This window comes from Podarcis muralis, chromosome 13 (genome assembly GCF_964188315.1).
Source record: "Podarcis muralis chromosome 13, rPodMur119.hap1.1, whole genome shotgun sequence".
In the NCBI taxonomy this organism is placed as follows: domain Eukaryota; kingdom Metazoa; phylum Chordata; class Lepidosauria; order Squamata; family Lacertidae; genus Podarcis; species Podarcis muralis.
In genome coordinates, this window is record NC_135667.1 from 40046890 (window position 1) to 40062376 (window position 15487).

At 43.6% G+C, this 15487-nt stretch overlaps 1 protein-coding gene across 4 annotated transcripts in view; it reads right to left on the bottom strand.

Annotated features, from left to right (window-relative positions):
• Window positions 1–15487, bottom strand: part of LOC114582269 (uncharacterized) — a 110298-nt gene that overhangs the window by 40530 nt on the left and 54281 nt on the right. For all 4 annotated transcript variants that reach the window (XM_028703172.2, XM_077917440.1, XM_028703174.2 and 1 more), the window contains 6 exons: window positions 9346–9489; window positions 6920–6991; window positions 4357–4500; window positions 1908–1979; window positions 1625–1768; window positions 1103–1174 (listed from right to left, as the gene is read on the bottom strand). In XM_028703172.2, the coding sequence (XP_028559005.2) occupies window positions 1103–1174; window positions 1625–1768; window positions 1908–1979; window positions 4357–4500; window positions 6920–6991; window positions 9346–9489 (648 nt within the window). The remainder of the gene's footprint in view (window positions 1–1102; window positions 1175–1624; window positions 1769–1907; window positions 1980–4356; window positions 4501–6919; window positions 6992–9345; window positions 9490–15487) is intronic.

Here is a 15487-nt window from a genome sequence, read left to right on the forward strand (position 1 = left end):
TTTGATTTTATTTTTACATATGGTGATGTAGGATTTCCCCTTAGCTCTTTGCACTGAAGGGACAAACAGTCCCCAACTGCCAAAGGGAGAGGGGGCTGAAATCCTCATTAGTGCCTCAAGTCTGGGCCCCTGATGAAAGAATTATCATTCCATCATATAGCATTCAAGCTTGCTCTTTGCATTACCATTGTGGCTTGGGAATACTCTACCTACCATGTCTTCTGCCAAGCTCCTACTTGGTTCAAGCTCTCTTTCCATATCTCTTCTCCTTAGAGACATGGACATAACCCTCTTATAAGGCCATGGGTGCCCAGCACCGAAGCCTTGGCGAGACAAAATTTCAACACCCGGTGCTGCCTCAATACAGCTGGGCTCTGTTGAAAATGGCTTATCCTGCAGAGCAGGAAGTGACCTCTCCAGACAACGGAATGACTCTTCTCTCTGTGGCTGCGATCTCCTGGGTGACACGGATGACTCCTCTGATGTGGCCCAGGGCACTGGCAACCCACGCTACACCACTGCTCCCATCCCAGGTCTAAATAAAGCAGGGAAGAATCCTTGTTGTCTTTCTCCAGAGGTGCACTGTGGCTCCCGTTTGCTCTGAACCCACAAGAAAGTTTCCAGAATACAGAGCTGCAAAAGCTTCTGCTGAGGAATGGAAAGCAGGTTTTAGGATAGGGCGAGGGATGTTCCCAGAGCTATATCCACACAAAGTACAGTGGTGCCTCGCAAGACGAAATTAATTCGTTCCGCGAGTTTTGTCGTCTTGCGATTTTTTTCGTCTTGCGAAGCATGGTGTCGGGAAAGTTTTGGAAAAGCTTCAAAAATCACCAAAGTCTTTAAAAACCTCAAAAAAGGCTACCACACCGTGTTCTATGAGTTGCTCCTCGAAGTCAAGTCGCAACTGTATTAACGGTGTTAAGAAAAAGGAAACAAACTTGCAAGACGTTTCCGTCTTGCGAAGCAAGGCCATAGGGAAAATCGTCTTGCAAAGCAGCTCAAAAACCAAAAAACCCTTTCGTCTAGCGAGTTTTTTGTCTTGCGAGGCATTCGTCTTGCGAGGTACCACTGTATTGTAATCCACTGCTCTATTTGCACTTACTTTCCGCTTGGGAAAAGCGTCGAGTCTTGGTCAACGCAGACAAGACACGTTCCACACTCACTTTCCCGTGATCTGCAAATTAGTGAAAGAAGTGTGGGGAAGTCAACCAACGAAATAGTATTTTGGTTCAGCCTTCCCTACCCAGTGCCCTCCAGATGTTTTGGACTACAACTCCCATCAGTCATTATGTTAGCTGGTTAATCATCCACTTTTCTGTTGATTAAATGATGGTTAGAAGGAAAAATCAACATTAGTATTTTTGCTTTCTTTCCATTTTACAGTAATACTCCAGAAATGAAAATATACACGGGTTTCCTTGATTTCACTCTCCAATTAAACTGTCTTCTACTATTAATCAACCAAAGCTTTTGCTCATTTATCTAATGGTTAGCTGATTAAAGCTTAAAGTGCTTAAGGAAAAAAACGACAGATTTACTGGGTTTTTCTCAGATTATGATTTGGTTTGCAATTTTAACAGGCTAGTCAGTTTTGATCGAAGCCATTGGCTTTTAAAAGCCTTACCGTTTGGGGTAACGTTTTTCAATGCCTGTTCGATTTCATCGGGAAGTAAATTGAGGCCCATACTGCGCATGATAGAATCCAACTCTCCAGTGTCCACCCAGCCTTGTTTGATGCTATTCATCGTTTTCATAGCTCCTTCCATCTCTAAACACAGACAAGAGTCAACACAATGAACCATCCATGTGCAGGAGTCTCAACGAAGCATTGAATAGTCTTCTTTCAGTCTCTGGATGCCAAATGAACTTCACTCACATGTGGTGCTAGTGGCAAGCTTTGCTCTTACCTACAGCTGTGGAGAATCGCCGGGTATTGGGCAATTCGTTCATAAATTCTTTCAGCTTCACCATACCATCCCCTACAAGACAAACAGAGGAGGAGAGAGAAATGAGAATGAACTAGTTGCAAAAATATAACTGAACGGGGCAGGGATGTCTCTGCAGTCTGTGGCCATGAGTCCAAGGACCACAAACAAGCTTTGGATATTATGGTAGTGTTGTCTACATTTCTGATACCAGAGGGATGATGGGAATTGTAGTTTAGCACCATCTGGGTGTGTGTGGGGGGGTAAAGGTTCCTCACACCTGCATTAGACTGAGCAGGAGCCTCCCCTGAGTTTGCCTGGCACAGATGGGCAACAGGTGAAACTATACCAGGCATGGGCAAACTCGGCCGTCCAGATGTTTTGGGACTACAGTTCCCATCATCCCTGACCACTGGTCCTGTTAGCTAGGGATGATGGGAGTTGTAGTCCCAAAACATCTAGAGGGTTGAGTTTGCCCATGCCTGAACTATGCAGTGATCCTTAGCTATCTGAAGAAAATGGGTGGTGCTGAATGCGTCCCTTTCACTGTACCAGAAGAAACCTTCATGGTTACGTGACCAAGCTTGGAGGGGGAAACCACTTCTGTTTGAAGGACCCTCCCTAACAATCAAGGCCCGACAGAGACCCCAGGTTTGAGCAATGCCATCCTGGAGGGCTCCTTGGTTTTCAGAGGCCGAAGAACGATCTGAACGGCAGCAGCAGCTGACAACATTAACTTGCTTTTGAGCGTCATGTCTTCCCACTCCAAGGAAGGAGAGTTCAAGGTCCCACAGCTGGCACCGTTGCATGAAAAGCAGGCCTCTGTGGACGAACCCCATTGGAAACACACTGCTGGGGACCTGGGGGTGGTCATCAAAACAGTGGCAGTGTCGGCAGCACTTTGGTAGTCACCCCTCACAAGTCTGACCAGCTGTTCCTTGCCCTTGCAGAGATGACTTTTCTCCATCAGAGCAATCCTCCAGTGCAGAATAGAGGGCAGGGTGGAATAAAAGGCCAGTCAGTGAGCAAGGAAATAGTATTGTTACAGAAGTTGGGTGCCACCCTCAGTCTCTGCAGAATGGTAGCAAGAGTCCAGGAGGTTCCAGGTGCTCACCCAGGGTTTGTGTTCCTTTGGAGAACTGAAGACAAAGCAGAGACTGCTGTAGTTTTAAAGAAATTTGGTTTATTCACCTATTTACATCTTCAGACTGTATGGAGGAAGTCCAGATCTTGCAGCATGGTTGGTCATCTCAGACTGGCTAGCTTTGGAGTCAAAGGCATCTCTCCCAGCCAGCCTGCCCAAGATGGATCTCTCTTTGTTCTCTCCCCTCTTCTTCCCAGCACACCTTGCTAAAAGACTCTCTTTTCCTGTCACTTCACACTCAAGTTACCATAACAAACTTCTGTCTGCCATGGGCCATCAACACCTTTTGTCAGGTTAATAATGTCTCTATCCCAGGTGAAACCCTGACACAGAAAGGAAGCTTAGCCTGTATTTTCCCACTTGCCTGCAATCTTCTCTTCAATACACCAAATAATCAAAATCCTACCATTTATTAATATCTAGAGTTTAGTGGGGGGCACCCCCCACATTGGAGGGACACGGGTGGCACTGTGGGTTAAACCAGAGCCTAGGACTTGCCGATCAGAAGGTCGGCGGTTCGAATCCCCGTGTCGGGGTGAGCTCCCGTTCCTCGGTCACTGTTCCTGCCAACTTAGCAGTTCGAAAGCACGTCAAAGTGCAAGTAGATAAATAGGTACTGCTCCGGTGGGAAGGTAAACGGCGTTTCCGTGTGCTGCTCTGGTTCGCCAGAAGCGCCTTAGTCATGCTGGCCACATGACCTGGAAGCTGTACGCCACCTCCCTCGGCCAATAAAGCAGGTTGAGCGCCGCAACCCCAAAGTCGGTCACAACTAGACCTAATGGTCAGGGGTCCCTTTCCCTTTTACCCCCCACATTCTGCAGCATAACAGTATTAAAACAGGACAGGAAGAGGACTATTGGAAGCCACCCAGAGTGGCTGTGGCAACCCAGTCAGATGAAGGCATATAAATAATAATTATATTACTATGTATGGCCAGAAAGCTAGATAATAAAAACTACTCCGAACCCAGTAGGTAGGGAAGGAATGTGGGTGGAGCCTCCTGAGCCACTCTAGGCCATCAAACTCTATACTGCATGTGACCCTGACAGTGCTGGGTAGGAATAGGAGATAATCCATATTCGGACTGAGAGGGCTAGTAAATCATTAAGGGTTTTAGCAGAGCTGTGACACTGCTGTGCTAGCTTTAGAAGAGGGTTTCTTCATGGGGAGAGCACCCAAACACTGTAGCTCCCTCAGACCTGCAAATCCCAGGTGGGCACAACCTAGGCAGGGCTACAATCGCGTGCCACCTCTGCCCATTTGAAATTGGTCTCAAGGTTTTCTTACTTTTGACTGACATGCTCTTCAGCACCTCCTTAGCGTCGTCCTTGGTTAACAGGATGCCCATGGGAGCCAGTATGTCTTTCAGCTGAGAAACCTCAACTTTATCACCATCCATTTTGCTAATGAGCATGTAGAGGTTATGTACAGCTGCAAAGAGGAAAAAGCTAGGTCTCATTTCCATTAGACTTGTACACAGGGGACACTGCAAACAGTTCCCACCCCATCCTGAACGCGAGTCCTGGCCCCATACATAAGCAAGTTTAGGAATAATTTCACAATGTATCGACAAATATGGAGTAGAGGAGAGGTGGAGAATAACCTGGAGGGCAGTTACAATAGGTTATATCATGGGTAGGCAAACTAAGGCCCAGGGGCTGGATCCAGCCCAATCGCCTTCTCAATCCGGCCCGCGGACGGTCCGGGAATCAGCGTGTTTTTATGAGTAGAATGTGTGTTTTTATTTAAAATGCATCTCTGTGTTATTTGTGGGGCATAGGAATTCGTTCATTTTTTCCTTCAAAATATAGTTCGGCCCCCCACAAGATCTGAGGGACAGTGGACCAGCCCCCTGCTGAAAAAGTTTGCTGAGCCCTGGGTTATATCTTTGGGTAACCTTTCTGAAACAGAAGTTGCAGTGGATCTGTCAGGTTACTGAGTGATGGGTGCTTTTAGCCAATCAGATAAATGCAGCATTTTAGGCTGGCGGTTTCCATGGCCACCCTGCTAAATATGTTTAACTAACATGCTTTTTAAAACAACCACCATGCTTACCACTGCGCTTCAGCCAGGACTGGAACAGCAGCACATGAGTAGGGATATTTAACCTCTCTCTCTCTCCCCCCCCCCCCCATTTTCCCACAAAAGAATCTGCACCCACCCCTCCAAGCTGCTATTGATTATTAACAGTACAGGTAACTCACATCTTATTTAACTTACGAGATCACAGCTTTTTGTAGGTGGGTGGGCAATAAATAAATAAATAATTGGAGAGCAGAGGGAGCCCACTGTGCATTTATTTAATTTCCCCAAACTATCAGCTTTGGGAAGGCGATTCAAGGCTCTTCCCAAGGGCAGGTAAGCAAGGCACCTGGTTTTGGGAAGGAGGCGTGAGGGCTCTGGCAGGGTCCTAGAGCCCTCCCCCTCCTTCCCAAAGTCCTGTAAGTGCTTGCTTGGCTTGCACTCACAGGACTTTGGGAAGGAGGTGGGAGGGCGCTAGGACCCTGCCAGAGCCCTCACACCTCCATGCCAAAGTTAGATAAGCAACCTTCCACTTTGTGGGGTGGGAGTGGGAGCCAGTTCCAAGGTTTCCTGGCATTGTGTGCTCTTTGCGTATATGCGTGGACCTCTGGAACAGAACCCTCGTGTAGAATGCAAGTTACATGTACGTTCAGGGGCAAACAGCAGCTGAGGGGGAGGGGTTGTGGTGGAGGAAAAAACAGAACAGGAAAGGAAAATAAATAAATAAAAAATTTCCCAGCAGCACCTTAGAGATCAACTAAGTTTGTTCTGGGTATAAGCATTCTTCGTATCTGAAGAAGTGTGCATGCACACAAAAGCTTATACCCAGAACAAACTTAGTTGGTCTCTAAGGTGCTACTGGACAAATAAAATAAAATAAAATAATTTATTTATTTATTTCGACTGTGTCAGACCAACACGGCTACCTACCTGAATCTAGGAAGGGAAAAGTTACCTTACTTCCTTGTGAGCTACAATCCTGATTCTGACTGGATTCCTACATGGCTGCTTGACCCTGAATCTGCTTGATTTAGCAGCAGCCAGTGATGTGGCACAGAATGTTTTGGTAATGGAATATGATCCGGGGGGGGGGGGGGATGCATTGTTTCATTTAATAACAACGAATGGATTCAATACCCATCAAGTGGGGCCATTTCAAAACTACGCGATTAACTTTTTAAAGGTGGCCATTCCTAGGAAGCATTTATATGCATCTATAGTAAATACAAATGCCTAACTCTCTGGGCAATCTGAGATGAAATGGTTGTTCTACGGGCACCTATGCCTCAGCTGATGGGATGCGGGTGGTGCTGTGGTCTAAATCACTTAGCCTTGGGCTTGCCAATCAAAAGGTCGGGGGTTCCAATCCCTGCAATGGGGTGAGATCCTGTTGCTCTGTCCCAGCTCCTGCCAACCTAGCAGTTTGAAAGCACGTCAAAGTGCAAGTAGATTAATAGGTACTGCTCCGGCGCTGCTCTGGTTTCAGTGTTCCATTGTGCCAGACGCGGCTAGTCATGCTGGCCACATGACCTGGAAAAACTGTCTGCGGAGCGGACAAACGCCGGCTCCCTCTGCCTGTAAAGTGAGATGAGCGCCGCAATACCAGAGTCGTTTGCGACTGGACTTAACTGTTGGGGTCCCTTTACCTTTACCTTTTATGCCTCAGCTGGGCTGTTGCATTTTGCAGAGCAGAGCATCTTCCTTCTGTTGACCACACACTCTGATCTTCATTTGCAGCTGTGGACCTTGAATTTTGTCTGACCTTGACTATGCATCTTTAGGCCCCTCTAACTAATCATTTGCAAGCTGCATAGAAGACCCCACTAACCTACAGATTCAGAGAAACGCTCATTGTTCACCACGCTGGTCAGGAAGTCCTTGAAAGTCACCCTTCCGAATTCTGCAAAACCAACATTTCATAAAGGTTGGAACAAGGAACCGAAGAGGCCATTCAATCTAACTCCTGCCACTCCACAAGGCAGAATGGTCAAACCATTTCCCCTCTACCCTTAAAAGTTAAATCAATGAATGAAAGTAAAGCTCACCATACAAAGGAGATGGGGACACTATAGATGAGATGTATTTCTAGATGACTCCTGAGAGTCAAGCTACTCAGCTCAATAGGAAACAAACCCTCTCCTGTCATGCACACTCGCAATCACTGACCCATTTGTCCTGAATAACGGAAGTTCCTGGCTATAATGAGCAGAGTCGCAATGGGATTGCAGGTTGATAAGAAAGAAGTGGCTCCCTGAGCTCTGCTAAGATCCAGTCATGTAATGCTTTTTAAGGCAGGGTTTTGCTGACTTATTTGGGCCCATGGGCATATTTGGAATTACAAGAATGTACTGTGGGTGCCAGCCACAAAATGGCTGCCGTGGCAGTGTAGCATAACTCAAAATGGCTGTCACAAAATGGCCGCCACAGCTAAGAAAGCAAAAAGAGAGAAATGGCCACAAAACAATGCCCACCTCCAACCAATAGGGGAAAAAAGGCACACATACCACCTGCTGCCATGCTCACTCACAAGGATTGGTTCCTTGCACCTATTCTCTGAGCACATTTAAGGGGTGTTTGTTCAGATGTAGGCAAGCTATTGCAAACAGGAACTGAGCAGGAACAGCAAAGAGTCTCTCACACATTGTGGAATTTTGTGGCGATATTTGCTGAGTCATTTCATGGGTGCCTGAGGAGGCACACTGGAACCCATGGGTGCTGTGTTTGTGACCCCTCGGGAATAAAGAGTCGACATGATTTTATAGGGAGGGGTGCCTCACTCTGTGTTTCACATCCTGGTTCTTCTGAGGCAAGAGAGCTCAGTGCATGTAAGCTAATGAGGCTGTATCTCAGATATCCTCTTTACTTCAAGGTGGGCCGAGACCGAGGAAGTGCATTTTGCAGGCTAACTAGAGGAAGGGGATTCAGAAAGTTTCCCTGAGGATTCAAAAGCTGTCTGTTTTCCTTGAGGATGAGAATTAAAATTCCTCCAGATAGAAACCAGATTCCACAGCACCCAGGATCCACCACTCTCCTGTAACATTGCATGTTGAGGGAGCTGCCCAGCCAAAGGAATGCACTTAGCAGATAGTTACCTCTTGTCAAAGATAACACAAGTTGCTTCTGCATTATCTTTATCAACCATTCTTCTCTAAAGGTAAAGGTAAAGGTACCCCTGCCCATACGGGCCAGTCTTGACAGACTCTAGGGTTGTGCGCCAATCTCACTCTAGAGGCCGGGGGCCAGCGCTGTCCGCAGACACTTCCGGGTCACGTGGCCAGCGTGACAAAGCTGCATCTGGCGAGCCAGCGCAGCACACTGAAACACCGTTTACCTTCCCGCCAGTAAGCGGTCCCTATTTATCTACTTGCATTTTGAGTGCTTTCGAACTGCTAGGTTGGCAGGCGCTGGGACCGAGCAACGGGAGCGCACCCCGCCGCGGGGATTCGAACCGCCGACCTTTCGATCGGCAAGCCCTTCTCTAGTTCTTCTCTAGTTGGGGCTTTATCTTAATTCCATCTTTGGGCCAAAAGTAACCACGCTACCATTGTCGCGGTTTTCTGCTCCTTTGGTATTTCTGAACCTACAATTCCTAGTAAAAAAGCTTCTGTTTTCCCCCACAAAGGTTATTTTAAACTCCCCCCCCCCAACTCTTTATATATCATTTCCCAGAATGCTTTTGTTATTTTGCATGTCCACCACATATGGTAGAATGTGCCCTCTTTCTCCTCATATTTCCAACAAATATTTGAAGCAGTTCTATACATTTTTGCTAATTTAGTGGGTGTTAAATATCAACGGTGTGGGACGCGGGTGGCGCTGTGGGTTAAACCACAGAGCCTAGGACTTGCCGATCAGAAGGTCGGCGGTTTGAATCCCCGTGATGGGGTGAGCTCCCGTTGCTCGGTCCCTGCTCCTGCCAACCTAGCAGTCTGAAAGCATGTCAAAGTGCAAGTAGATAAATAGGTACTGCTCCGGCGGGAAGGTAAACGGCGTTTCTGTGCGTTGCTCTGGTTCGCCAGAAGCGGCTTAGCCATGCTGGCCACATGACCCAGAAGCTGTACACCGCCTCCCTTGGCCAATAAAGCGAGATGAGCGCCGCAACCTCAGAGTCGGTCACGACTGGACCTAATGGTCAGGGGTCCCTTTACCTTTACATATCAATGGTACATCATTTTCATATCTAAGCTTGACTTCCCACTACCACCAAGGCTTTGCCTTACGGGGACCAGGAACGAAGACAACCTTAGTACTTACCATCTACAGGGATGGTTTTTAAGGCATTCTGGAACTCAGTGTTGCTCAAGTTAATACCCAGACCTTCCATAATGGACTCCAAGTCTCTGACGTCAACTTTCTCACCTCTGATCTTGCTGAAGTTCACAACAGCAGATTGAAGTGCTGCCAGAAGAAAGATCAAATGTGGAATTACTGTGTTCATAGGGACTGAAACAAGTATTTCACAGGGATACTAGTCTGGTGATGAAAATCTGTTTTCTGTTGGAAAGAGGTTTGGAAGAGATTCTAACTCTTTCCTAGCAGTTCGCACAATGACTGGTTGCACCAGGCACCTTTAAGGCTTATATCTGCCCACGCCCGTCTGAAACAAGTGTTTCACATGAAAATACTTAGGCTAGAATAAATCAAACACCTTGTTTTGCAAGCAGGTGAAGATTGTACTTAAAAGAGTTTCAGTAGTCACAGAAATAAGCCTATGCATGTCTCTATCCTATAGGCAGCAAAGGAAAGAAGAAGAAAAGTTTCCAATTGGTTTAAAAAGAAAAAAAAAATACTTGGTTTAATTACAAAGGGACTGTGCATTTTATCTGTGAGCAAAGATATTCGGGCTGTGTAAATTTCCTAGTTAGGGAGTTTAGCCATGTGTAGTTTTGTTGAGCTGGGAGCCATGCAGCTACTGGCTTCTTCCAGGAAGGCAGAAAGAGAGAGAAAAAGAAGTGGCAAAGATGCTAGGAGCCTGTTGAGTTCCTCCCATGGTACCTTGAGCTTATTTCTGGCTCAGGTTTACCCTTTCATACATGCAAGTGATAGCCAGCAACTGTATATTGTCACGTTTTCCATACAGCAAGATGCCATTTCCACAATTTGAGCCTATCGCTGAAGTCACAACAAAGTTTGTTTTTTTTTTTTTAATAATGTTTATTGAGATTTTTCAACATTAAAAGCACACTTCGCAACCAATCAAAAAAAGAAAAACAATATCAGAATCACACCAAGACACACAAAACAATAAACAGCAGAAAAAGAAAAAGAAAAAAAAAAAACACACCCCAGAAAACATAAGAAAAAAAAAAGAACATTTACATACAACACTTAACAATCAACATCTGCTTCCTTCCCTCCTGGTTTCGGGTTTTAACTTTTTCTCTTTTTATTTTACCACTGGTGTTAGTCTTTAGTTTTTGCGTCAGAAGTGATATGTCAATCCTGCTATAGTTGGTAAGTTCTTAAAGTTACTTTCCAGATAAACCGAAAATTTGTTCCAGTCCTCATTTAACTTTGCGTTTTTTTGATTTCTAATTTTTTGAGTCATCTTTGCCAATTCAATGAAGCCATATAGTTTTGCTTGCCAATCTCTTACTGTTGGCAAGTTTGCATTTTTCCAGTTTTGGGCGATTAGCATTCTGGCCGCTGCTGTTGAATATTGAAATAAAATTTTATCTTTATCCTGTATTTCTTTCCCGACCATCCCTAGCAGGAAGGCCTCTGGTTTTTTGGGGAATGTGTATCTAAGTATTTTTTTCAGTTCATCATATATCTGATTCCAAAATTTTTTCGTTTCCTCACATGTCCACCACATATGTATAAAATTACCTTCTTTTGTTTTGCATCTCCAGCAGTCTCTATTACCGGTCTTATACATCCTGCTTAATTTTTCTGGTGTTAAATACCATCTATATATCATTTTCTCTAAATTCTCTCTAACTGCCGCGCTTGCTGTAAATTTTATTCCAACATTCCACAGCTTTGACCATTCCTCATATTCAATGTTATGCCCCAGGTCTTTCTCCCACTTGACCATGACTTCTTTAGTTTTTTCATCTTTTGTATCCCATTCTAGTAATATGTTATACATTTTGGATAATAATTTGGATTTACTTTCAATTATTTCTATCTGGAACTTGGATTTTTTTTCGTTCATACCTAGCTTTTTGTCTTCCGTCCATAATGCATTGATCTGATGGTACTGTAGCCAGCTCTTCAACTTCCCCTTCAACTCCTCGTATGGTTTTAATTTCCAACTGTCTTGAGCTCTTGTCAATAGATCTTCATATGTCAATTTTCGTTCTTCCGAATCTGTCTTCTTGATTGATAGGATATCTGTTGGGGACAGCCACCAAGGTGTTTTCCTCTCCAGCAACTTTTTATTTTTTTCCCAGACTTCATATAGTGGGCCTTTGATAATGTGGTTCGTGAATCCTTTATGCGCTTTCCCTTTGTTTAACCAGAGGTAGGCATGCCAACCGAACCTGTTGTCTGCCCCTTCCAGGTCCAATAGATCAGCATTCTCCAGGGTTATCCATTCTTTGACCCAGCACAGGCAGGCTGCTTCGTAATACAGTTGTAGATTGGGAACTGCGAGCCCACCCCTTTCTTTTCTGTCTGTAAGCAGTTTGAATCTTATCCTAGGCCTTCTGCCCTGCCATATGAACCTCGAGAGGGTTTTCTGCCAGTCTTTAAATATTTTGGATCCTCTAATGACCGGAATGTTTTGAAATAAGAACAGCATCTTAGGTAATATGTTCATTTTTATTGATTCCATCCTACCCAGCCACGAGAGCTTGACTCTATTCCAAACATCCAAATCTTTTTTAACTTTATTCCATGTTGCCGAATAATTGTCTTCAATTAAATTTATATTTTTCGATGTGAGCCAGATTCCTAAGTATTTTACTTTTTTAACTACTTTAATTCCATATTGCCTCTCAATCTTCTCCTTCTCTTCAGTATCCACGTTTTTTGTCAGCATTTTTGTTTTGGATTTGTTTTGTTTAAAGCCTGACAGTTTGCCATATTCCTCTAATGTCTCTAGGGCTTTAGCGATACTTCCTTGTGGTTCTCCCAGCGACAGTATCAGGTCATCTGCATAGGCTTTTAACTTATATTCTTTTGGACCTATTTTAATCCCTTGGATCTCTGGCTTTGCTCTAATCTTATTCGCCAGGATTTCCAGAGCCATTATGAATAGAAGCGGGGAGAGAGGGCAGCCCTGTCTCGTTCCTTTCTCTATTTTAAACGTACTTGTAAGATTATTATTTATGACCAGTTTTGCAGATTGGTTTGAGTATATCGCCTGTATTCCTTTCAGGAATTCGCCCTCTATCCCTGCCTTTTCTATAGCGTTTAATAGGAATGCCCAAGAGACGTTATCAAACGCCTTTTCTGCGTCTATAAAGATCAAGGCTGCCGGTACTTCATTTTTAATCTCCAAATACTCTATTATGTTAATAACGTGCCTCACGTTATCTTTTAGGAATCTGTTGGGTAGAAATCCCGCTTGATCTTTATGAATAAGATTTATTAAACACTTTTTCAATCTGGTTGCCATAATATCTGCATAGATTTTGTAATCGTTATTTAGCAGGGATATTGGTCTGTAATTCTTGATGTTCAGTCTATCTGTGTCTGGTTTTGGGATTAATGTTATAAAGGCTTCTCTCCAAGACTCTGGTATTTTTCCTCCTCTTAGAATGTTATTCATGGTGTCGCACAGCGTGGCTGACAGTTGATTCCCCAAAACTTTGTAATATTTAGCCGATAGACCATCCGGCCCTGGCGCTTTCCCCAGTTTCATTTTTTTTATCGCACACTGGATCTCCTCTATGTTTATGGGTCTGTTTAATTGGAGTTTTTCTTCATCTGTGATGGTCTTCCCTTTGCAGTTCTTTAAATAACATTCTATATGGGTTAGTTCTTCCTCACCTTTCTTGTATAATTGCTCATAGAAGTTTAAAAAAATTTTTTGTATTCTTTTTGGGTCCACTATCAGTTCTTCTCCTTCTCTTATCTTGTTTATCACGCTCTGTTTTTGTTTCTCCCTTAGTTGCCATGCTAGAAATTTTCCGGTCTTATTCGCTGACTCAAAATATCTTTGCCTCATCCACTTAATCTTCCATTCAATCTCTTGATTCGTTAACATGGAGTATTGTGTTTGTAATAACTTTAGTGTTTGTAGGCTTTGTTCGTCTTTCGGATTTCTTATTAATTTTTTCTCGTTCTCCCTTAGCTGTTTGAGAATTTCTTCCTTCTTTTGCTGTCTTACTTTTTTCTTGTAGTTGTTTTGCTGAATGAAGAGGCCTCTTAGGACCGCTTTGCTAGCGTCCCATACCACTTCTATACTTGTTCCTCTGTTAATATTGATGTCAAAATATTCCTTTAGAGTGGCTTTAGCTTTCTCGATGATCTCATCGTCATCTAGTAAATATTCATTCAGTCTCCATCTAAAACCTCCCTGGGTCACCCCTTTTATTTCAAGTGTTAACGAGTTGTGGCCAGAAAAAGTTCTCGGGTGTATTTCACATTTAATGGTTCTTAAAGAAAGTGCCTTTGAGGTCCATATTTGGTCTATTCTGCCCCAACTTTTATGTACCTCAGAGAAGAAGGTAAACTGTTTTTCTGTTGGGTGTTTGTATCTCCATATATCTATTAGATCCATGTTTTCTTCCAAATCTAGGAAAGATTTCGGTAATTTCCCTTGTTTATGTTTTTTCTTATCCGTTTGTCTGTCCATTTCTAATGTCGGGACCGCATTAAAGTCTCCCAATAATACCGTTTTGTTATTATCAAGGTCTAATAGCACTTGTTCTAATTTTTTAAAGAATTCTGACCTGTTTGAGTTGGGGGCATAGATGTTTACTACGTTAATCTTTTCCCCCTGGAAGTTGATTTGAACCCCCAGTATCCTACCATCTTCATCCTTACATATCAGTTTGGGTTCCCACTTTTCGTTGACATATGTTACTACCCCTTTTTTTTCCTCTTCCGTGGAGTTTATGAACTCTGTTCCTAAGTTTTTATTTACTAGTACATGCTTGTGTTTTCTGGCTACATGAGTCTCCTGCATACAAATTACATCCAGTTTTTTCTTTTTCAACACATTTACAATTTTATTTCTTTTAGTTTTTTCATTCATGCCATTTACATTCCATGTTAAAATTTTTAGATTCATTATCACTTTTTATTACTATTTAGTCAGTAATCTACTAATTACGTTTCGACTAGCTTAGATTCGGGTGAGTTTGTCTTCTGTTTCTTCCTCTTCCTCTCCCTCCTCCTCCTCCTCCTCTTCACCTTCCTCCTCTTCCCCTCCTCCCCCTCCTCCCCCCCTCCCCTCCGACTCTGCACTTTCTCTCCTCTCTCTCTCCACACCTCTCCCTCCGATTCTCTCTACTGTCTCTCCGAAATCCTTCTCGTATCTACGTAAAAATTTACTGATTTCCTGACTTTCTGTGATCTTGAACCTCTTCCCCTTATAAAAGAAAGAGATTCCCTCGGGGAATTCCCACCTATGCTTTATGCCGTTCTTTTTTAGCGTATTGACTAATTGTTTGTAGCCTTCTCTCTTGCGGAGGAGTCTAATTGGAATTTCTTTGAAGATGATAATTGGTTTCCCATCAATTACCAATCTTCTCTGGTAGCTTTCTCTCAAAATTATATTCCTCATTTCTATTGATTTAAAGATCACTAGACAGTCTCCTGGAATCTTTTTCATTCTATTTTGTTTGATTTTTATTTTGATTCTGAAAGCGTTCTCTATCGTTTGTTCGACTTCCTCCTCTGTCAACGCTAGCCATGTCGCCAGTTCTTTGACCATTTTTCCTTTAATATCTTCTTCCCTTTCCTCTCCTACTCCTCTGAATTTTAGGTTTAACTGTTTTTGTTTCATTTCCATCATAGCTAAGTTGTCTAGTACTTGGTCTTGACTTTTATTCAGATCCTCCAAGTTCTCTTTAAATTTCTCGGCCTCTTTTCTCTGGTCTTTCATCTCTCTTTGCAACCTCTTGTTTGAGTCTTCTACGGTTTTTGTTCGGATTGTTAGGTCTTTTATTTTGTTAGATATTTCCCCTACTATTTCCTCCATTTTTTTATCAAAGGAATCCTGCATCTCTCCTAGCTTTTTTTCCATGTGTGTTTCGTTTTGTCTAAACTCCTCTTTTATTTTTAGCCATAGTGCATCCAAGTCTCTTATTTCCTCTTGCTTTGAAGTTTTTCTATCTGTTGGTGTTCCTACTGCCTTCCTCCCGTCCTTTCCCATCATCCTCCCTCTCCTCCTCCTTCCCTCCCCTATCTTTAACGACAAGCCCACCTAGAGTTCTTATATCTCTCCCCTGTAGGGGCTCACAGTCTTATAACTTTTTTCTTTTCACCAGGAAGGTTGCTG